Below are 21481 nucleotides of genomic sequence, written 5' to 3'. Positions count from 1 at the left end.
CTCTAAAATGACAAATTAGCCCAGCCAGTGTGGCTCAGTGGTTGAGTGCCAACCAATGAACCTGGAGGTCACGGTTCAATTTCGGTTAGGGCACATGCCTGGGTTTTGGGCTCGATCCCTAGTAGGGGGCATGCAGGAGGCAGCCGACTGATGATTCTCTCATCATTGATGTTTCTATCTTTCCCTCTCCTTTCCTCCCTGAAATCAATAAATATTAAAAAACACACAAACATTTAAAATGACAAATTAGGCTGGGGCATGGCCAGCAAGGGTAAATGGCACCTTCTCCCCTATTCCACTCTAAAATTTGCCTTAAAAGCAGTGAGAATATAGCAAAATGTTGTTGTCCAACAAATCTCTAGGCAGTACTACCACGCTGAAATACACAATTCTGACTGACATCTTTGAGTGCCTAGTACACTGATGCAGAGGGACTCATGATGCCTCTGCACTCTGCCTCCCACTGGGGACCAGCCAAGTTGCCTGCGGACAGCAGGTCAGGGATGCCAGGATTTCAATGCAGATCCTGCAGGCTGAGGCCCTTCAACCTGGCCAGCTCCTTGGCTCTAAGGCTGACATCAGTAGGGCTGCTCCAGCGTCAGCAGCTGTGGAAGGACCAGTTTCCCAATGGTTGGGGTTAGGTACACTCTCCACAGTGTGAAAAGGGTGGCTACTATGATGGGCAGTCTGTGGTGATCAAGGATGGCTTTGCACCCATGCATGTCAGATTCCTCTGTCCTCTCTGCCCTGTGCTTTCTGGAATGGAGCTGACATTGTCTATATCTTCTACCAACTCTCCTGCTCTAATCTCCAAAAGTTCACCTGATACTTAACTGTAGTCTTTCTCAGCTGCTACAATTCAGTCATCTCTAAAGGCCTCTATTGTCATATATATAGGTTCTTCCCATTTTGTTCATGGAATCATGAAACTGGAAGCAAAGCTGAAAGAGAGCCTTCTCTAGAGCCTGGCAGGGCTGAACAGTCCCAGAGACAGGGAACTCTCTCAGAAAGCAGTCTGAGCTATTCAGTTTTCCTTCCTTTGAGCCCAAACTTGTTTACCTCTGGAGTCACACAGAGAAAATTTATTTTCCCACGAGTCCTTCAAATCAGACTAGTTAACACAAGAATCACTTTGAGTACGTATGTATTATGTGCTTGTCAGCTAATCCTCAACACATCCTATAAGGAAACCGAGCAGAGGTGTTCAGATGATTCCTTGCTCAGCTTGTATTTCTAACTCTGGTGACCACTTCTACCACCAGTAATGTTCTACCACCAGGTGTTCTACCACTGGAAGAACATCTCCCAAGGACTTCTGAAAGGGAGGGAGGGAGGCTGAGGAGCAGGCTGATTAGTGGCTCTTCTGCTGGTTTCACCCATCCATTGCTGCCTGTTCTGTGGTAAATCAACAGAGCCTTCCTGTCTTTACTCTCCTTTATTCCAAAACAGATCTCTCTCCCAGCTACCTACATCAGAACCTTACCAGCTGAGTCAAAATTCCTTGGTTGAGCTTTGTGACTGTAATTCTCCAAGAAGCCAGTAAGTTCCTTCTGTTGACTGGTTTCTCCATTATTACTGAGAGCCAAGCAATGTCTCCATGTTAGTGTCTTCTGCATTGCAATTACATATAGCAGCGAGCCCTTGAGAAACAATATTCATATATCATATTACCTCTGTTAAACATCCCCCCCCCTTAAAGACTGAAATTTGAAAACAAAGTGCTCTATTTCTTCCCATTAGACCTCATTTTCAATTCCCAGGCCCCTCCTACATGGTTAGAGGAAAAAACAATGAAATCACCCAAGCAAAACGGAGACAAAGACAATTTCTCTTCAGCCCCTTCTGAATGTCCATATCAGAGAGGCAGGGTGAGCTTGGGCCAGAGACCCCAGGAGAAAGCAGTTGACACATCACGTCTAAAGCCGCATGGTTACAAAATGAGTTCACTCTCCCAAGCAGTGAGGCTGAGACAGCAGAATCCAAGATCCCTTCAGCTGAGGCTGGGCCCATGCTATAGGGACCAGCACCACAGTGATGTCACACACTGCCTTTCATTCAAACATCTTAGCTCACAAGGTCAGCCATGTGACCTCTGAGCCCCAGTGACTTTAATGATGTCTCCGTCCAGGGACAAGACCGGTGATGCCATAACTTCCTCCTTGTGATTGATACAAATGTCACAGGAGAATAACAAATCAGACAGCCCACACCCCTAACACACTGCAGCCCTGCCAGGGAACAGCAGAGACGAGGCAAGGAAGATTTAATTTACACAGCAGCCACTTGGGCCCAGTCAGAGCTAGGGCGTATGTGTGTGGGGGATCTATAGCCCCACAGGATAACCCCCACCCCTTCCACTTAGAAGACCAGTCCTCAAAGACCCTTAGATGGGGCTCCCTGGATTGTGCAGAGCATGCTCCAGTCAAAAGGAGATTTGGGAATAAGGCTGTCCCCAAAGTCAGGGGAGGTCCATGGCGTGGAGATGGTTGCCTACATGGTGGCCCAGAGGTCTGAGAGACCAGTCCATGTCCTGGGCATAGTCCTCAGCCTGTTGGGCCTAGAGGAAGCCCTCCCGGCGGAACTGTTCCTGGAGAAGGGCACGGTACTGGTCAAATCCCCCCTCGACCCGGGTGACGCCGCCTCCTTCGCACACCCACAACTCCTGGCACACCAGCCTGATGAAGCGCTCATCGTGTGACACCAGAATCACGCCACCCTGAAAGACAGGAGACCAGAGGCACTTGGGGGGCACCCTAAAGAGCGCTGAGGACTGGGGAGGAGTGGGCGAAATGAAGACACACTCACCCTGAAATTGTTGAGAGCGCGGCCCAGAGCCTCAATTGTCTCCATATCCAGATGGTTTGTGGGTTCATCCAAAATGTAGAAGTTGGGGCTGGAAGGCAAAACCCAGGGAGGTGAGTAGTTATGGGGGGGTGGGAGAAACCATGAACTCCTCTGATACAAAGATAAGAGAATCATTTTCTACTAGGCAAGAGGGGGACAGAGGAGGGCAAACTCTAGAAAATGAGGCCTCACCAGGGCATGGTCATCTGAGCAAAGGCTACCCGGCTCTTCTGGCCCCCAGACAAGCTGGCAACAGGGCGCACAGCCAGTTCTCCAGAGATGCCATACCGGCCCAGCTGGTGACGATACTCCTCCTCAGGCCGTCCTGGAATAGGCCCCAACTGATCATGGCCCAACTCCCTCCCTTCACCCTCTCCACAGCCCCACCTCCAAATGTCCCTGTCCTTATACCAGACTTGGATAGGCTGCTCAGCACCTCCCCAAAGTATGCCTAACTATAGGTGGCAGCCCTGGCCCTCTTTCCTAACTCCAGCCTAACACACCGGGAAACTTGCGCGACAGCAGTTCCACGGCACTGACATTCAGGTCCAGCTGTTCCACATGGTGCTGGCTGAAATAACCAATCTTCAGATTCCTGCCGGCGGAAATGAAGGTGGAAGAGGGGACGAAAGGCAATGACCATAAAGAGTATAGCTACAAGGGTGTGAGCAGTTGGAGAATGGAGGTGTAGGTCCTACCGGTGAGCATGTCTGATGCCCCGAACAGGTGTTAGGTCCCCCATAAGCAGCTTCAGCATGGTAGACTTCCCAGCCCCATTCTCTCCAACCTATAAGAAAAAACATGAGAACTTTAAAGAGTGTACATGTGTAGGACACAGAAGGGAAGGAAATGAGAATTGGACTCAGGTAGTCCCAAAGATTCTTTCAACAACTAAAATGTTTTTCAGAAACTAAAGAGAAAAATGAAGGAAGTAATAAAGATGTAAAGAGAACCTAATACCTGAGTACCTACTAAATGCTGGGGATTTAATTCTCCCAAAAACCAAGTGAGGTAGACAGCTATCTCCATTTTAAAGGTGAGAAAACTGTTTAGTAACAAAGCTAGGAAATGGCAGAGTCAGTATCTGAAGCCTGACCCTGAAGCCTATGCTCCCTCCTCTATGTTGCATGGTTTGAGAAGACTGAGAGCGGAGACTAATAAGATAAAATATGCTTCAAGTAGTCATAAAGTATCACATGCCAGGCTTTCATCTCTGCAGAGTAGCCCTGTGAGGCTGGAGGATGAGGACAGCGTAAGTTTAGCAAAGTTCTTGGCTCAGGCCCTGAATCCTGCTCCAGTGGACCTCTTCTCCCTGTAGCCTGAGGATCTGGGCCAATCCACAGCCCACATTGGGGTGGGAGAGGCCCTGCTCATGGAACAGAGGAACAGCAACCATACCACGCAGATGCGGGACTCAAGATCAGCAGAGACGGAGAGACGGCTAAAGATGACGTGTTTAGGATCATAGTAGAAATCCACCTCATCTAGTTGTAGGATTGGCGGTGAGAACTTCTCAAACCCATCAGGGAACCTGTGGGAGAGGAGGTGGGGGTAAAGGCCACCAAAGCGGCCAGAAACAAGAGCTTCCCACCAGCCCCTCTGGCCCAGCACTCACTTCATCACTACTTCCAACTCCTTGTCCACAGGTTTCAGCTCTGGCCTGAGGAGAGAGGGGGCATTCTAGATTTATGACTTTTATTTGTTGCATCACACAAGTAATATAGGTTCAGAGAAAACTTAGAAAAAGCTTGTAGTACCCACCACCCAGATAACATTCTTATTTTCAAGTACAGTCATGTCCTACATAACAATGTTTTGGTTAATAAGAGATTGCATACGTGAGAGTGGTCCCAAAAGGTTATAATGGAGCTGAAAATTCCTAACTCCTAGTGACATCAGAGCCAAGTCATAACGTCATAGCACAATGCATTACTCATGTGACTGTGGTGATGCTGGTGTAAATAAACCTACTGCACCGCCAGTCATATAAAGTAAAGCACATGTAATTATGTACAGTACATAATACTTGATAATGATAATAAATGGCTATGTTACTGGTTTATGTACTTACTATACTATACTTTTTACTGTTATTTGAAAATGTATCCTTTCTGTTTGCTGTAAACATCTTTTGTCTACCACATCTCTTGACTGCATCATTTTCTCTTGCACTTGATTTAATCTCATGTTGTTTTATGAATTTAGTGTAGCCTAAATGTACAATGTTTATAGAGTCTACAGCAGTGCACAGTAACATCCTGGGCCTTCACATTCACTCACCACTCACTCTCCCAGAGCAACTTCCAGTCATGCAAGCTCCGTTCACGGTTAAGTGTCTTATACAGGTGTATCAATTTTTATTTTTTATACTGTATTTTTATTGTACCTTTTTTATATTTAGATACACAAATACTTACTATTGTGTTACAAGTGCCTACAGTATTCAGCACAGTAACATGCTGTACAGACCTATATCCTAGGAGCAACAGGCTTTACTATAATGCCCAGGTGTATAGTTAGCTATACCACCTAGGTTTGTGTAAGTGCACTCTATGATGTTTGCACAATAACAAAATTGCCCAATGACACATTTCTTAGAATGTATTCCTGACATTAAGCAGCACATAACTGTACATTCTTCTAGTTTACTATATGCTAAAAAAAGGATTATCCTTTTTGCAGCTTTTTGTCCTGCTAGTCAACATATCATGACATATGCTTCAATGTCACAAAATCCTAAATTTTACGATTTTAGGCTCTCCTACCACCAGCACTTCTAGAAAGGTTGCTTCAAGATTAAACCTTCAATGTTCGTTATCCTTAGTCATTAAAGAATGCAAAGCAAAACCACAATGAGATAACACACCATACCCACTAGAAGGGTAAAATTAAAAAGACAGATAAGCCAGGCAGAGTGGCTCAGTTGGCCAAGTGTCCTCCTGTGCACCGAAAGGTTGCTGGTTCGATTCCTGGTCAGGGCACGTACCTGGGTTGCAAGTTCGGAGCACATACAGAAGGCAACCAATCGATATTACTCTCTCTCTCTCCTTTCCTCTCTCTAAACACGTCCTCAGGTGAGGAGTTAAAAAAAAAAGACATAATAAATGTGGACCAGGGTATGGAGAAATCGGAACCTCAAGTTTGGCAGTTCCTCAAATAGTGAAACACAGAATTACCATGTCACCCAGCAATTCCACTCCTAGGTATGTACCCAAGAGAACAGAAAATATATGCCTACACAACAACCAGTACACAAATGTTCATAGCAGCATTATTCATAAGGGCCAAAAAGAGAAAACCTAAACGTCCATCAACTGATAAATCAATAAACAAAATGTGGTAGTATCCATACAATGGAATGTTATCGAGCCATAAAAAGGAATGAAGTACTAATACATGCTATGAAACAGATGACCCTCAAAAACATTATGCTAAGCAAAAGCCAGACACAAAGGTCACACTGTATGATTCCATTTATAATAAATGTTCAGCATAAGCAAATATACACAGAGAGTAAACTAGTTGTTACCTGGGTCTGGGGGCAAGATTAACTCTTTGAGAACAGTATAAAACATTCTACTTTCTTGCAGGGGAGGAAGCTAAATAAAAGGGGAGGCTTAGAATGGGAGGGCAAGGGTGGCCTGCAATATGAGGCAAGAAATTAAGAGAACAGGAGTCAGGGTCCAGTCAAGGACCTTGTACTCACAGCTTCTCCAGCATCTTGAGTTTACTTTGTACTTGAGAGGCTCTGTTGGCATTGTAGCGAAACCGGTCAATGAAAACCTGCAGGTGGATGAGTGCAGGCATAGGTCAGGCTCCGTTTCTCTCTGCAACTCTAGTACCCATGAGATGGGGACCTCAGCCCTGCCAGCTCCCATACCTGGATATGCTGGCGATACTGCTGCTGTGCCTCATATTCACGCTGCTGGTTGAGTAGCCGCTCTTGCTTGCTCTTGATAAAGGTCTCAAAGTCTCCCCGGTAACCATCTAGCCGCTGGCTGTGCAGGTGGATGATGTCTGTGGCTATGGCATTCAGGAAGTTTCGGTCGTGGGAGACAACCAGAATTGTGGAGGGCCATGTCTGGGGGGTCAAGGGACAGCAGGCCCAGTTTGGGAGGGCAGTCTGCTCCCAGCCCCCAGGTATCTTGCAAGCAGACTTTCCCCAAACCTACTTCAGCACCTATAGGCACTCACCTGCAGGTAATTCTCCAGCCATAGGATGGCTCTTACATCTAGCATGTTTGTGGGTTCTGGAAAAGGGGACACATTTGGGATTGAAGGGCTGGAGAACTAGGAACTTGGGTGTTGCCACATTTCCCACCCTGAAGTTAGGGTGCTCCATTTCAAACTCACCATCTAACAGCAGAAGATCTGGCCTATGGAAAAGAAGAATGCAAAGCTTGAGGTCTGAGGTCAGAGACTCACTGCAAACTCCTAAGTGCCAAGGCCTATCCTCGACAGGATCCACACACAGGCCCAGAAAACTCACCTAGCAAACAGGGCCCGGGCCAGGGCCAGTCTCATCCTCCAGCCACCTGAGAACTCCCTAAAGAAAGACAGAGCCACATGAGAGGTGGGTGCTCACCAGCACAGGCAGGGGCAGAGCCAATAGTATCCAGAGTCAAGAATGGCAAGGGCCACTCACCGGGTGGGCTGCTGCTGCATTTTAGGAGTAAAGCCAAGTCCAGCAAGAATGACTGATGCCCTAGAAGTGAAGAAGCCAGTTGGAACAGGTAACAGAAAGGAAAGGTGAAATGTGAAGGAAGGGGGAATTTCAAATACCTGGCAGGTGCCTTGTCAGCCTCAATCTCCTCCAATTTGGCATAGATTTCTGCCAGCTGTGCAGCTTCTGAGCCCTCAGCCCTGGGGTGGAAATGAGGGGAAGAGCAATCAGCCTGGGTAGGGAGAGTCCAAGAGGATGTCCTGCACCCCATGCAGTTGAAAAGCAGGCCACTGGCTGCTGGGGTGAGAACAGAGTACCCACAGAGGAAGAACTTGCTCACAGCACTGAGGTCCTTGGGCTTGAGAGCCTCTCAGTGCAAAGTTCTAAACTCTGCTGCTCACTGGGATGGGCATGCGAATTATGAATTATGACAGTATGGCAGACACTCTGTGAAGGACCACTGCTGCTAGTTATTCCCTAGGCCAGAGCCTTTACCTGCCAGCAGCAATCTGGGCACTGAGCTCCCGCTCTTGCTGCAGGAGGTCTTCTCGCACAGTGTCACTCTCCAGCACACTCTGTAGGGCAGGGGTATCATCTCCAGCAACCTCCTGCTCTACGTGCAGCAGGGAAATATGGGCTGGAACTCGCAGGCTCCGGGTGGCCAGCATCTTCAGCAGTGTCGTCTTTCCCAGTCCGTTCCGACCCACCAGCCCATAGCGGCGGCCCCATGCCAGGTTCACATCTGCACCCGTCAACAGTACCCTGCAGGGGTAGCAGGAAGGAGACAAAGGTGTACTGCAAGTTTACCAACAGAAACCTAACATTATTTTTAGCCCGATTTAATCTCTCCAAATTCTCCTTTAATTGAAAGGAAAAAAAAAAATCACGCCCCCCCCCCCCCCACCACTCCCTCACCTATCGCCAAAAGACACATCAAAGTTCTCAATTCGAACATCGTAGGATTTGTTCTTTCCAGATGATTCCAACCGACTCTCCTTTCTGCTGCCTGCCTGGCTGGCTGATGCTTCTTCCAAGACTCTTTTAAAGGAAGAAATTGATGACTTTTGGCACTCCCAACCACCCTTCCATCCCTGAAGAGGCTGCTTTGCTCTCTTAACTCTTTTTGCTGAACTCACAGAGGGTTGCTGGTCTTGAGTGTGTCCTTCTCTGAGCGTTTCTCCTGCTTTGCCTTTAGTCGAGCCTCGGCCTTCTCTAGCTTCTTTGCATTCACTGTCTAAAGGTTCAAACAAAACCATTTCACCCTAGGGTGTAGACTCAGAAAAGAAGCCCCAGAGAGTGCACCCCAAGTTAACCCTCTAAATTTACCCATGATGAACACAATTAAAGATTCAGAAATCCCCCAGAAAGATATTCCGGTATTTAGAGATAGTCAACTCCTACCCCGACCATAAACAGCCCCTTCCCTTTCTTCACCCTCCTCACCGAGGACTGTTCCCTCTTCAGCAGTCCTGGAAGGTTGGTGCTACAGTCTGTAGATGATAAGAAAAGCAGTCACCTTCTCCCTGAGGGAAGGGAAACTAATATTTTGAGTAACTAATATAAACCAAACACAGACATTTTCAGGAAAGCCTTACAATACTGAAAATGGATAGCTATCCTCCTCCCCGCACTTAAAAAAATATTTCAGATAAAAGATACAAGGTTGAGGCAGATAAGCAACTCTTATAAGAGCATGCAGTTGGTTAGTAAGTCACAAAATAGGGGGTGGGGAATGAGCCCACGTTTGTCCAGCTCCAAAGCCCATATGCTTCCTACCATTGCCAAGAGCTTGGAGAACCCTCCAACCCTACTCCCTTCATCAATGGGCTCTTTTGCCTTCAGTAAAGACATCATCAACTAGCTTCTACAATCTTGTCCTATGGAAAAGAGGTACCAGGAGTTCTGAGCTCCAGGAGGCAGGTGGCTGGGGCCTTGAGGCTGAGAAAAAGGAGAGGGTAGCTAGTTCAATCTTCCCTCTCTCTCACCGTAGTTCTCCGTTATCTTTGACAGCTGGATGGGGGCGTCTAGCAGCACCTGGCTGTTTCCCTGGCTCTGTGGCTCAGCCCTTGACAGTAGGGACGGAAAGCGCAGAGTTAGGAGTTGAGGAAAAGCTCTATGGCCATTAGACCTCATTCCCTCACCTCCTGTCTCCTGACCGTCCTCCCTCCCATCTCCCCGCAAATCCCCCTGCCCTGGCACGTACAGGCGCAGAGTGTTGTACATGCGCTGACACACGGCTCTGATGCCCGCGTCATCCTTGCTGTCCCCGGACACCTCTTGCAACAGTTCCCCCACAGCTTCCACCAGGTCGTCCACAGACTCGAAGTCCGCGCTGCCGCTGTGCAAGACGCCTGGGCCAGGCGTGGCAGGTCGAGATAGACACCGGGTAGGGGGGATATACAAGGAGTTTAGACCCATCCCGCCCTCGGGACAAGAGGTCACACAGAGGAGAGGCCTAGCAGCGGCCCCGGCACTGCCCCCTCTTAGTCTTTCCCACCCGACTTCCATTGTGGCTTCCCCAGCGCGTTGATTCAGTTGGGCTCACCCGTCACGTAGTCGAAGACCTGTCCGTCAATTTCGGGAAACTCGCTCCGCAGGATTTCAGCGCAAGTCGCCATGTTACAGCCGGGCTCCCTTCCGCGCAGTCGCCGTAAGACTCTGGTCAAGGCCCACCCCCTGCCCTTCCCCCGTAGGCTTGTCTCTCCTTTCACGGCGCACGCGTAGTGGTGACATCAGGCAGGCGCGGAGGGCGCGGCACCCGGTGGGCGGGGTGAACCAGACTGAAGGAACCTTGCGGAACCACCGCTCGGAGTCTAAGCCCGAGCTGCCCTCTGCGCTTGCGCAACTCTTTTTCCGCTGAAGAATTAGCCACATGTGCGGTCCTCGCTGTCTTCTCGGAGGTGGAGATCCTGAAGGCGGGCGGGGTGCCGCGAGGCCGAGGAAGTCGTGGAAACCAAAGGTCTAGCGGGTGGGAACCTTCTGAGACAGGCGTTTGGTAAAGCATGTTGGTCTTGCTAGTCTGCGCGCCCAGGCGGGTCCATTTTGGAGCCAGCCGCGATCTTTGCTGGCTCATGCTTGTTCCTGAGCTCTCAGGAGCCCCTTACGCAGTTCTGTAAAGCTGCGGTTTTTGTTACGGTTCCCAGCCTTTATGGGTTTCTTGTCTCAGCCTGGTTGCCCGCCTGCCCGTGGCAGGCAACTCAGTACAAATTATGCCTAGTCAGTCCTTTCACCACCCCAGGGCACAGCCTCACTCTCAGCCAAAGGGCAAGAAAACCAGATTACAACACTGCCTGGTGTAAATTCATTGGTATTTATTCTCTACCTAAACCCAGATTTCTCTGCAGCCTGAATCTCAGTAAATAACTAAAAGTCTACTTCCTTTCACTGCTTCTTTCAGGTGGAAGTTAATGATGCTACTGCTTTACATTTAACGTGAATACTCTTCCAACCCAGCTCTAAAATTATCACCTACATTAATTCATCCTTGTGAGGAATGTCAATCCTGGTATTTAAAATAAAGCTACAGAAGCTATTAAGCCCCTAGATCTAATTACTTTATAGGAAACACTGGGAAAGAGGAATTCTGACGGGGAAACTACTGTACAGAAATATCTGGTTTCTTTAACAACACTGCAAGAGCCGAGGGAGAACCTGTGGTTTATAAAATTTAAGCATTCACCAACTACAATGGACCTTGTTTGGATCCAGATGCAAGTTGCAAAAATTTTATAGGACACTTGGATTAAGTGTGAACACAGATTGGATGTGATACTAAGGAACTGACCATAGTTGTTAATTGCTGAAGTTGGATGATGGGACAAGAGGGTTCATTATATTTTACTACGTATGTTTTTTGGAAAAATTTAATAGATTTTTTAGGTTCAAAAAGGCTGAAACCAAGCAAGGGAAAGCTGGTGAGGGTAAATGTACTCTTTTATCTGCTCCAGCTCACCAGTAGAATATCAAATCCCCCTCAGGCGCTAGCTTGCCATAAGATTCTTTGAAAAGGGAGAGATACAGAAGGAATTTTTTGTTCTTAATGCTCACCCTAGGATATTCTTTTCCATTGATTTTTAGAGGGGAGGCATCAATGTGAGAGAGATACATATCAATTGGTTGCCTGAAGGGAGGAAACAGGAATTTTTAAAGAGCCCTAGAGAGTCAAATATTCCCTTTTATCACCCACCTAATCAAGGTTTGGGAAGCCTGGGCAATTGGGAAATAAGGGAATTAAGAGGTAAATTTTTCAAAAGACCCCATGTAAATTTTGCTTAATCTCTGCTAAATTAGAAAGTACCTGCCTAAAGCTAGGAGTGAATTAGGGAAAGAATCTCTACCCTCAGGGAACTGGGGCCAGGTGGGGCTGCTGGCTTTTGAAGCTGTTTGCTTCTCTGAGGAGACAGGAGACCTGGGGTTAACTTGAGTCAGGATTAGGGACTGGATGTGGATGGCCTTGGAGGGGGCCTACCAATTGAGACCAAGACAAGGGAAGAAGCCTTGAGAGAGTTCATGACAGAAAATTCTACTCAAAGCAGGCAGTGTAAGACATGGGAAGGGCAGTCCCACCAGTGTCCGTCCGTCCCCCGCCACCCCAAATCAACACTTAGCCAGCTACTCCACTCTACAGAGTTTATTGGGTCTATAACTGGATGAAGTCACACGTGTACAAAATGAAGCTCACCATCCCAAAGCAGAATAGGGATTGAGGGCTAGGGATCCATTACTAGCTGTTGGGGGAGCTCCGAGGTGAGGGGCAGCCAATCCTCCCACTTGAGAGATGTGGACGGAGGGGAGGGGAGGAGAAGAAGCCCACCTGGCTTTGGACACAGAACTCATCAAGCCTGGCATTGGGCCAGGACAGACAGATGGGTGAAGCAGGAGCCCCAGAAACCACCCAGCCCAGGGAGGCCAGGGACAACTCCACCAGTCCTGCTTGCGATGTGGTTGGTCCAGACCTAGACTCAGGGGCTGGTGCAAAGGGAAGGCAGCAAAGCAGGAGGGAGGAGACACTGATGTGTGGTGGCTGGGGCACTTGGACCTGTGGAAGAAGGTGGGTGGAGAGGCAGGCTGGCTGCCACCAGGCAGCTAGCAGCGGGTCTCATAAATGCCGCTGCGGCCAATGTACCGCACCCATTTGATGACATCATGGTCGCTGTAGTTCAGCTTCGGTTCAAACACCTTCAAGTAGCGCACCTTGAGGCCAGAGGGCGCAAATGGCACCTGGGCAGGGAACAGCTCCAGTTAGGAATATGGCCTTCCTGTCATAGCCTCTCTCTTCTGGGAAGTTCTGTAGCCCTGCCCTACCTTTATCTCTCTCTACTAAGGTGACTGATTGGGGTCCTGAAAGAAGCTGGGGTAGTGAGGAGTCTTCTAAGAGGTTACTAAAGAAGAAAGCATATCCAAGAGTAACCAGTAATCACTTAGGTTTGAAGTCAAGCCCTGCCTGTGATAACTTGAATCAATTCCTTTAATCTGCAGAAAGCAGCAACCAAAGACCTGCCTTAGAACATACTTATCCTGCTCAATATTATGGACTTAAAAAAATGAGGTGGAGAAAATTGTATGTTTAACATATAATCTGCACAAAGCAAAGCCAGCCCATTTTCCTCTATAAACAAACTTGGTCTTATCTGGCATTCAAGCAATCTAAAATTTTCCAAAGAATTATCTTACAACAAGCCAAAAGAAGTCAAAGATTTTTGTTAGTGTGAATAGCAATTTCTAGTTGGAGACCTGAAGGGGGAAGAAATGGATCTATGAATTAGTCATTTCCCCTCTCTAAGCCTGTTTCCTCATCCACAGGTAGTATGGTATAGAGGTTGATCTAAATGATCTCTAAGATTTTTCCTAGCATACCATGCTATGGCTCTAGGCTCCTCCTCTGCCATACCTCAAAGTTCATGGAAATGGGGGGTCGAGCCCATTTCTTCTTGTCGTTGGTGGGCAGTAGTTCAATCTCTGCACTGATCTGTGATTCCTTCATGCCCGCCATGCGCTTGATCCTGGGAACACAGAAGCAATGGGCAGCAGGTGCCCCTGGTAGCTTGGAGGAATTTCAAAGGGGTGAGGGGAAAGAACCCAGAAGCTTGTGGGAGGTACTAGGACAAGAAAATGTTGTGAGGACCTTGATAACCACTTGCTATGGAATCTTGGGTCTGCTATTCCTTTAGCACTGTAGGCTGCAGTTTCTGCTGAGATACATGGGCATGCCATCCCTTACTGTTTACTTCACAGACATATTACAAGGGCAAATGGGAAAACCGTGAAGCATCTTGATAACTAAATGTAGGCATGCACCCAAGTGCAAACATGCACACTCACAAAGAAGTATAGGGTGAGAGCAAGTAGAAGCTACTAGAGAAGCAAATAGGCATGCCCCTCCCCCCAAAAACACATACACACTCAGAGGACAAAAGGTAAAACTGAACAAGAGGGTACACAGAGGCTTCTTAAGCCCTTTTGTTGTTTCATGAAGGACTGACTCACTTCCACACGATGGCGTTCTCACTGGCCTTATACTTGGCCTTCCCCTTCATGCAGATCACCTGCACCCCGCTTGTGTTGAGTGGGGTTGGGATCCTCACCTAGAAGTGACACATCTGTCAGGGAGCTTTGTCAAGCCCTGATATCAGCTTCCTTTATTCCTGAAGGTAAGTGCTTTTTCCTCCCAAGTCCCTTGTCCTCACCTCAATCTTCTGAGCCAGTAGTGAGGGCTTAAAGTTGGACTTGATGACTACCTTGACCTCAAGCTTGGTTCGCCCCACTTCCCGCACCAGCGGGATCACCCGGAAAGGAAGGATGATGTCCTTGGTGGTGCGATACCTTTAGGAGTAGGGAGTAAGGTTGACATAGCAAAACCTGTCCTCTTCCCTCTTCCCACTTTCTGCCCTTGCCTCCTCAAACCCCACCCAATGGCACCTCATTAGCTCAAACTCTCCATCTGGTGGGATGAAGCTGATGCTCCTTTCAGAGTCAAACTTGCTGAGTCGCACACACTGGTGGAAGGTGCAGTCATCAATGGCAATTGATTGCTTCCCGCTGCAAGAAGAGGTAGAAAATCTCATTGGCACAGGGGAGTGGCAGGAGAGTCAGGATGGAAGTCTATTCCGCCCACAAAGACTGCAAGCGCCTGGGTGAAGTTTCCACTATACACTATCAAAAGCTGAAAGGATGCAGCTTTCTGACTTAGGAGTCCCTGCCCCAGAATTAGGGATGAGTGGAAGCTTTGTAAGCTCATCACCTTTTGAGAGCTCTGCTGCTTGGGACCTAGAGGTTTCAGGCACACTGGGAAGAGGACATCAGTATATACAGAAGAGCCTTGGTCCTGGGACCAAATAAAGAGGCTTACTCTCTGAGTAGGATGAGGTCAATCCCCTCATCTCTCTCAAGCCGATGTCAAGAGCAACTACCAAGCACCCCCTTGGGAGGAGGGAGTTTGCATTACTGCAGAAATGATGTCCAGAAAGAATCTATGATTCAGCAGGCCCCCCTCAGCCCTCCAAGATCCACCCTCTCCCACCAGCTCCCCTGCCTCAAGCACCTCTTGCTTGTTTCATCAGCTGTGCCTTTGCCTTGCTTCTCAATTACAATCTTGTCATTCATTCCAAACTTGCACTCAGGCATGCCACTCAGGTAGCTCTTCATCACCACCCGGCCTGACACATGGGCGCTCAGCACCTGCCCTGGTGATGGACAGACAAATGGAAAAGCTGAGTCAGGGCCAGGACCTTGCCACAGTCCCCCTCCAGCTTCATTATGAGAGGGCTCTCACCCTGCGGGGACATGAGGAGGTTCACACTCTCCAGCACATCCAGAAAGAGTTCATTCCGGCGATACTTGATGCCCTCCCGCCGCCAACCAATCTGCCCAGTCACCTGGCTGGTGATCTGGGATTGCTCTTCTTTTGTCTACATGGAAACAGAGACGAACAGCAATGGCCTCACTCCTTGCCACTTTTAATCATTCTGTCTCTATCCCAACTCCATCCTCTTCCCTCTTCCCTTCTAGTCCCTGCCCTGGAACCCATCTTCTCCCACAAGCTCAATGGGGTAGGGCCTGGAGAAAAGGGAGCAAAGCTGCAAAGGTGAAAGCTGAGGGAACACCTTACCTGATGCTGGAGGCCACAGGGCCAATGTGGAGCCCACAGGAAGCAGTAGGGGAGCACAGACGGGAAGAGACAGGCAGAAAAGAAGGAGAAAGCTATGAGAACCCTAGAAGACGGTCCAAGCTCTCTCCTCCCGAGGAACCCAGGCCTCCAGAGCAACCCCCATTCCTCCTTCCCCCAGTGCAGAAGGAAACTGCTTGATTTGTATTTCCAGTAACAGAGATGCTGAGTCAGTTGCTCCTCATTTGGGACAGGGCCACATGGAAAAACAGGCCTGCAGTCATGGCAGAAGTCAGACCAGCACTTCCTGTCAGAGGCAGGCTCATGAGTCAGCTAGGACAAGGCTCAGGGGCCAGCTGGGATGAAGGGGGTGGGCTCTACCCTGACTGTAGCTATAAAATTCAAATACCTGGCTCTTGATGCCCTGCTGGGTAATGAAGGTTTTCAGTGCACCTGTCTCTGAGTTCTGTGGATAGCCAAAGTCCAGGATCTCTGCAAAAGGAAGGGAACCATCAGTTCCTGGAGAAAGGTAAAAGCTCCTTTTCATTCCCATCCGTTCCTTAGCCTAGACATGTCTAGCCAGCACAGCCCCAGAAGTGTGGAATCATCTGCAGCAAGATTTGCTAGCTTTGTAGTATTTACCCTGGGATTTGTGCTTCATAAGAAAACAATTAAAATGTCAGATTTTGCCCTGGCTGGTGTGTCTCAGTTGTATGAGCACTGTCCTGTGCACTAAAAGGTTGCTGATTTAATTCCTGGACAGGGCACATGCCCAGGTTTGTGGGTTTGGTCTTCGGGGTCAAAGTGCATATGGGAGGCAACTGATCAATGTTTCTCTCTCACATTGATGTTTCTCTCTCTAAAAATCAATAAAAATATATTTTAAAAATAAATAAAATGTCAGATTTTTTTCAAGTAGAGAAAATTAGAAGAGTCACAAGGCCACTGGGTGAGAGGTCAAGAAGCCCTAAGCCTTAGAAAACAGATGTTGGGAAGGTGGGATGACTCTATTCACTTAAGTCACACCCTACAGAGGAACCGAGATAACAATGCAATGCACTTGAGAGGCCTATAATATCTCACCCTCCCCTAGACTCTGAGGCAGGTGTTGAGATGGATAGCTGGGAGGACAGTCAGTGAACTAAGGCCCAAACCACAAAGGTAAGATGGTGAAAAGTGCTTACTACAGGAGCCCTAGCCACCAAATCCCAGTGAAGTTCCCAGCCCACTGAAAGACCACTACTCACTAGCCTATTTCTGTGTTCCACTTCAGAGCATGTGTATTTGGACTGGTCTTCTCAGGGCTCAAAAGACCACATAGTCAGGAAAGAAAGTTCAGAAGGCACTGGAGCCTCAGAACTATTCCCACCTCCAGGCCAAGCCCCATCATCCAGCAGCTCATCATCCCCACCCTAGGCCCACCACTCCACCAGCCTCACCATCCAGCAGCTCATATATGAGCACAAAATTGTTCTTGATGTTCTCCTCACTGATCTTGCCAAAGTAGGCAGCCATTACGTCACACATCTTATAGAGGAATTCGAAGACCATGGCAGCATTGACATTCTGCTTGGTGACAGCTGCCAGCCAGATGTTGGACCGCTTAACATGGAAGAAACTGGTGCGAGCGATGTTGGTGACGGGGCTGCGCACCTGCTGCCGGGCGTGGATAACATTGACCCGAAAAGCGTCCACTGCATTCCTCCTGAGGAAAAAGGGTACATAGGCTACTCAGTACCCAGGCAAGCCTCACTCTACCGGAGTCAATCACAGCTGCTAACAGCACCCCCACTTCACTGCTGAAGTCTGACATATTCTAAAGCCCAATGATAGGAAGACAGATGTAACCTGAATAAAGTGAGGTCCATCAAGTTTAGGGAGGTATGCTCCTAACTCCCAGGCCTGCCTCTAATTTCCCAGCTGCCACTTCTCTAGCTTCTCAGTGAGCTCCAGGCCCACATGAGAAAGAGACTGTGCTTCTTCTCCAGTCTTCCCACTAGTGATCCTACCAGTGGGGAGGACTGGCTTCCCGACAAGTTAGACAAAACCAGCATGACTTCAGAGAAGGCTCTAATCTACTGAGGGAGAAGCACCAAGGGGCCATGGAGCTGGGGCACCCATTTTTGGTCCAGGATCCAATTCCAGGACAAGCTCAGAGGATTAAAAAGATTGAAGAAAACAATGATGGGGGGGCAGGACTCCCCCACCCACCAGTGCCCGGGCGGCAATTTGACAGGCCGCTTACCTATTGCTACGGCAGTCAATGAGATGGGATGAGAGAAATGACGCCAGCAAGAAGAGGAGAGTGACAGCAACGAGAGAGAGGGTTAGACACACAACACAGTGGGGTAGGCAGCACACACCATGAGGTAGAAGCAGACATATGACAGGCAAGGGGTGTAGAGCACAACAAGGCATGCAAAATGGTGTATGCCCTAGCCTTGGCTTACCCAGGTCCATGCAGTGCCAGAGCAGGGTACAGATGGGTGTAGCCAGGTAGGCTCAGGCAAGCCAGGTGTTGGCACAACTCTAGCTCATTCCCACCACCAGCCAATGGACAAATAGCCACACAGGCCATGCCAGCCCATCAGCCTGGGAGCCAAGAGCCAACGAGCTGGGGCACTACAGCAGGCCCGTTCTATGACTGTCTACCCCAAGATCTTTGAGGATGAAAAATAGGGCAGCACGAACCAGAGAAACCTAACCTCATCAGAGCTGCTGAGGCTAGGACATGTCCTCTCAGTCAGGAAAGAACAGTGGCATGCAGGATGGGGCAGAATGAGAAGTAAGGCTGTACCTCCTTGTTAAGGTCTGAGAGACCCAGAACAGGAAGCTATTCCAGGTTCTACTCTGATAGGCCAGAAAGGGCAGCATGGCCTCCCTGACCTTCTGCCTTTCCTTCAGTGACCCAGAGAGTGCCTCATTGCTCACAATCACTCCTCCAGGAATGGCCCAGAGGAACAGAAAACAGCTGAGTCGCAGCCTGCCTCTTTCTGAGAAAGGGAGTGGAAGAGGATTTGGTGGCCTGGAGAGGCTTTCAAAAGAATCCAGTGAAGGCTCTCATCATGAGAACGGCATTTGAAAGCAAGACTTAGATGGATTAGTACCTCCGGCCTGTCCACTAACTCCACCCAGGAGATAGATCTCCCTCCTTCTCAAAGAAGGAATCAACCTATCCAGGCAAAAGCACTCATCTCCAGCAACCAGGTCTGTCACTAAGGGAAACAGGAGACAGGAAAGGCAGTTTTTAAGGCTGTGAGGGCCACACCATTCCACAGGTCCCGCCTGGGGGCCAGCAACTGGCCGCCAGGCCAATACTACCAGGCAGTACTTGCTGAGCTTCCATGATGCAGCAAGGGGTGGGGGCGGGGATGGTCCAAGTCAAGTGTCTGATAGGAACAGACCTAATCCTGCATGCTGGGGAAGAAGGGTGGGAAGGTGGGGACACAGCTGGCTCAGCCAGGGGACTCACCCGATGTCATCTCGGTAGACCCTGGAGATGAGCACCTCCCCTTTGTGATTATAGATGAATAAGCCTCCAATCATGGCGGCAGCTCAGTCTCCACAGCCCATCGCTCTGAGAACAGACCTAGGACAGGCAGAGGCAGGGTAAGGGAAGGCCTCAGGAACCCTGCCAATGTGCACTGTGGGGCCATGCAGGTCACAATCTGTTTTTTTTCCCCCCTGACTCAAGGCTCTATCAAGTGACCCTGCAGCCCTAGCAGGCATGCCCCTCCCCTTAGCCAAGCTCCAGTTCCTGTTTATCCCACACTGGAAGAAAGAAATGGTGAGGGACTTGGGCCCAGGATTCTAAGGCCATTTTGACCCTCCCTTTTCTGGGGCTGAGCCAAGAGAGTAGCTCCCTCCCCCTCTTCACAGAACTGAGCTCAGCAAGGACCCTTTTTGGCCCTTTCCTGTGCAGACTCTCACTCAGGCTCTCACCAGTGAGTCAATGTGAAGGCCTGCCTGTGGCTGCAGGAATGGTGGCAGGAATGACTCCAGTGGGTTCAGGCCTGGGGCCCCCAGGGACAGCTTTAGGAGCACCAAGCCTCAGTCTCCACTATCCTTCTGAGAAGGGGGCAGGGCCTGAATCTCTGGCTCTCTAATTCACAGAAATCTAAACATTCCAGGAAGGGGGGGGGGGGCAGAGAAAGGAAGGGAGGCCTTAGGCCCTGACTGGACCCCTAAGTGTGGCTCCAACCTCTCCCAGGCAGTCAGATAAGCAGGCAAAAGAGCAGAGTGGAAAGGCCCCAGCCCTAGCAGACTACACTTAAATGACCCAAGCTGCTTAGTAGTTAGTTATTTTTAACGATCACCCCTCTTTCAAAAAGGGAGGCTCCCTGTCAGCTCCCAAATACAATAAAAGTAAGGGTTGTTGGTGGTGATGGGGGGAGGTGGGGTGCAGGTACATAAAATTAAGAGATCCTTCCAGGGGAAATTCTGATTCCAGACCCACAACACTTCTGGCCTGAGTGCCTATAAGTGAGGGGCAGGATGCCTGAATTATCCAAATTATTTGGGTCAAACTAACATATACTGTTTGCAAGGGCAAAAAGGGTTAATTTAGTTCTAGATCTCCCGGATTAGCCCCGGTATTAATTTCACAGGCAGACTTTTCTAAACTGTAAAATAAAGCCTATTAATGTGGCCATCAGGGTCTCCCAGGCTCATTTAGAGGTCTCTGAAGGTGGTGGACACATCCCACCCTTCAGTTCCGAAGAGGCTGGGAAGGGAAAGGCAAAATGGAGGTAGAGCCCTGGGCAAAGAACCAAGTCCACAGGTATCAAGTCTTAGGGAGCTCGGGCACCAGACAGGAATGAAATATTACTTAAGGGAAAAAACTGGCAGCAACAGCCAGGCATTATACTCAGGAGAGCCCACAGCAGCAAGGGGGCTTGCTGGTGGGGACACCTGAGGGAAAGAATTTCAGTATGGCAAAGGTCAGGGCTTTGAAGGGAAAAACAGCAGGGGGAGCCTGGCAGTGGTGAATAAGGGACGCTGGGGGGACGGAGCCTGCTTTGAGGTTCAGGTGTAGAAGCTTGAGGAGATGGTGGGCTTTTGCCCTGGGGAGGAAGACGTCGCGGAAAGATGGTGCTAGGGAGTGCCGGGCTGTCACGGGCCTGAGGAATAAGAGCCTCCGGGTGTCAATCAAATGGGCGGAGGGGGTGGGAGGCTTGTCACAGTCCAAGGAGGCGAAACAAGGGGGTGTCACTGTCCTAGGAGATGGGGAAATTGTCCTTGCACTGAGGCGAGGAGCCGAGGGGTAGGGCTGCTGTCACCATCCCAGGGAGGGGGGCGCCCCGCGGCGTCCCTGCTTTGAAGGATTCTAGTAGGTCTCCCTCTCAAAGAAGGCGCTGGGCGGGTCAGGTGGAGGGCGCCGCTCCCCGCCCGTTCTGCAACCGCGCCCGGGGCGTCACCACCCGCCGTCGGCTCCCTCTGGGATCGAAGGCTGAGGCCACTCCCGGGTGTGGGCAGCTTTCCGCGTACGCCGTGCAGGAAGAGCAAAGCTAGAGTTGAGCAGGCGTCCTCCTTCACCCCGTAAGACCAGATCCCGAGCTCACCTGGCGTCCGCGGCCCCCTGCCCCGCCGGTCCGGCCACTCTCCGGATCCCAAGATGTCCGCCCGCCCCCTGCTCGCCAGCCCGCTGCTTCGGCTTTCACCGCAGTGCCGCTGCCCCGCCCCGGCCTCAGCTGCGCCTGCGCGTTCATCTCACCCACAGACTACAAGTCCCGTCAGGCCCCTGGCCTTCTCGCTTACAATTTTAAGCTTTAGCAAAACTACAACTACCGATTGCCTTCGAGAACCTCGGGGAGAGAGTAGGCGTTCCTTGGGGGGCGGGGAAATGGGAGTGGCCTTATCCAGCCCTACCC

At 49.7% G+C, this 21481-nt stretch overlaps 2 protein-coding genes across 4 annotated transcripts; both read right to left on the bottom strand.

The window, feature by feature from the left end:
* Positions 1 to 1225: 1225 nt before the first annotated feature.
* Positions 1226 to 10166, bottom strand: ABCF3 (ATP binding cassette subfamily F member 3). Of its 3 annotated transcripts, none has more exons than XM_081137593.1 (21): positions 10053 to 10166; positions 9711 to 9858; positions 9493 to 9572; positions 8951 to 8997; positions 8644 to 8741; positions 8423 to 8545; positions 8003 to 8269; positions 7627 to 7707; positions 7490 to 7549; positions 7334 to 7390; positions 7198 to 7220; positions 7039 to 7094; positions 6725 to 6925; positions 6551 to 6627; positions 4460 to 4504; positions 4243 to 4375; positions 3543 to 3631; positions 3348 to 3439; positions 3037 to 3169; positions 2806 to 2893; positions 1226 to 2716 (listed from the first exon to the last, which is right to left on the bottom strand). In XM_081137593.1, exons 1-21 carry the CDS (start codon positions 10123 to 10125, stop codon positions 2558 to 2560), a joined length of 2130 nt encoding a protein of 709 aa, XP_080993719.1. In that variant the 5' UTR covers positions 10126 to 10166; the 3' UTR covers positions 1226 to 2557. The 3 variants fall into 3 exon arrangements, with proteins under 3 accessions (XP_080993719.1, XP_080993720.1, XP_080993721.1); XM_081137594.1 differs by having other exon boundaries at positions 4324 to 4375; XM_081137595.1 differs by lacking the exons at positions 8423 to 8545; positions 8644 to 8741; positions 8951 to 8997; ... (1 more) ...; positions 9711 to 9858; positions 10053 to 10166 and having other exon boundaries at positions 7627 to 7714; positions 8003 to 8192.
* Positions 10167 to 12122: 1956 nt separating this feature from the next.
* AP2M1 (adaptor related protein complex 2 subunit mu 1) lies at positions 12123 to 21317 on the bottom strand. Its single transcript, XM_081137651.1, has 11 exons — positions 21173 to 21317; positions 19084 to 19200; positions 17051 to 17316; positions 16021 to 16103; positions 15279 to 15414; positions 15048 to 15189; positions 14426 to 14545; positions 14194 to 14329; positions 13994 to 14091; positions 13398 to 13509; positions 12123 to 12727 (listed from the first exon to the last, which is right to left on the bottom strand). Exons 2-11 carry the CDS (start codon positions 19155 to 19157, stop codon positions 12593 to 12595), a joined length of 1302 nt encoding a protein of 433 aa, XP_080993777.1. The 5' UTR covers positions 19158 to 19200; positions 21173 to 21317; the 3' UTR covers positions 12123 to 12592.
* Between the last annotated feature and the right edge of the window lie 164 nt (positions 21318 to 21481).

This window comes from Miniopterus schreibersii (assembly GCF_964146895.1).
Source record: "Miniopterus schreibersii genome assembly, chromosome: 5".
Lineage (NCBI taxonomy): Eukaryota > Metazoa > Chordata > Mammalia > Chiroptera > Miniopteridae > Miniopterus > Miniopterus schreibersii.
The sequence above is the reverse complement of the archived record's forward strand: the minus strand, read 5'-3'. Positions and strand labels throughout refer to the sequence as shown.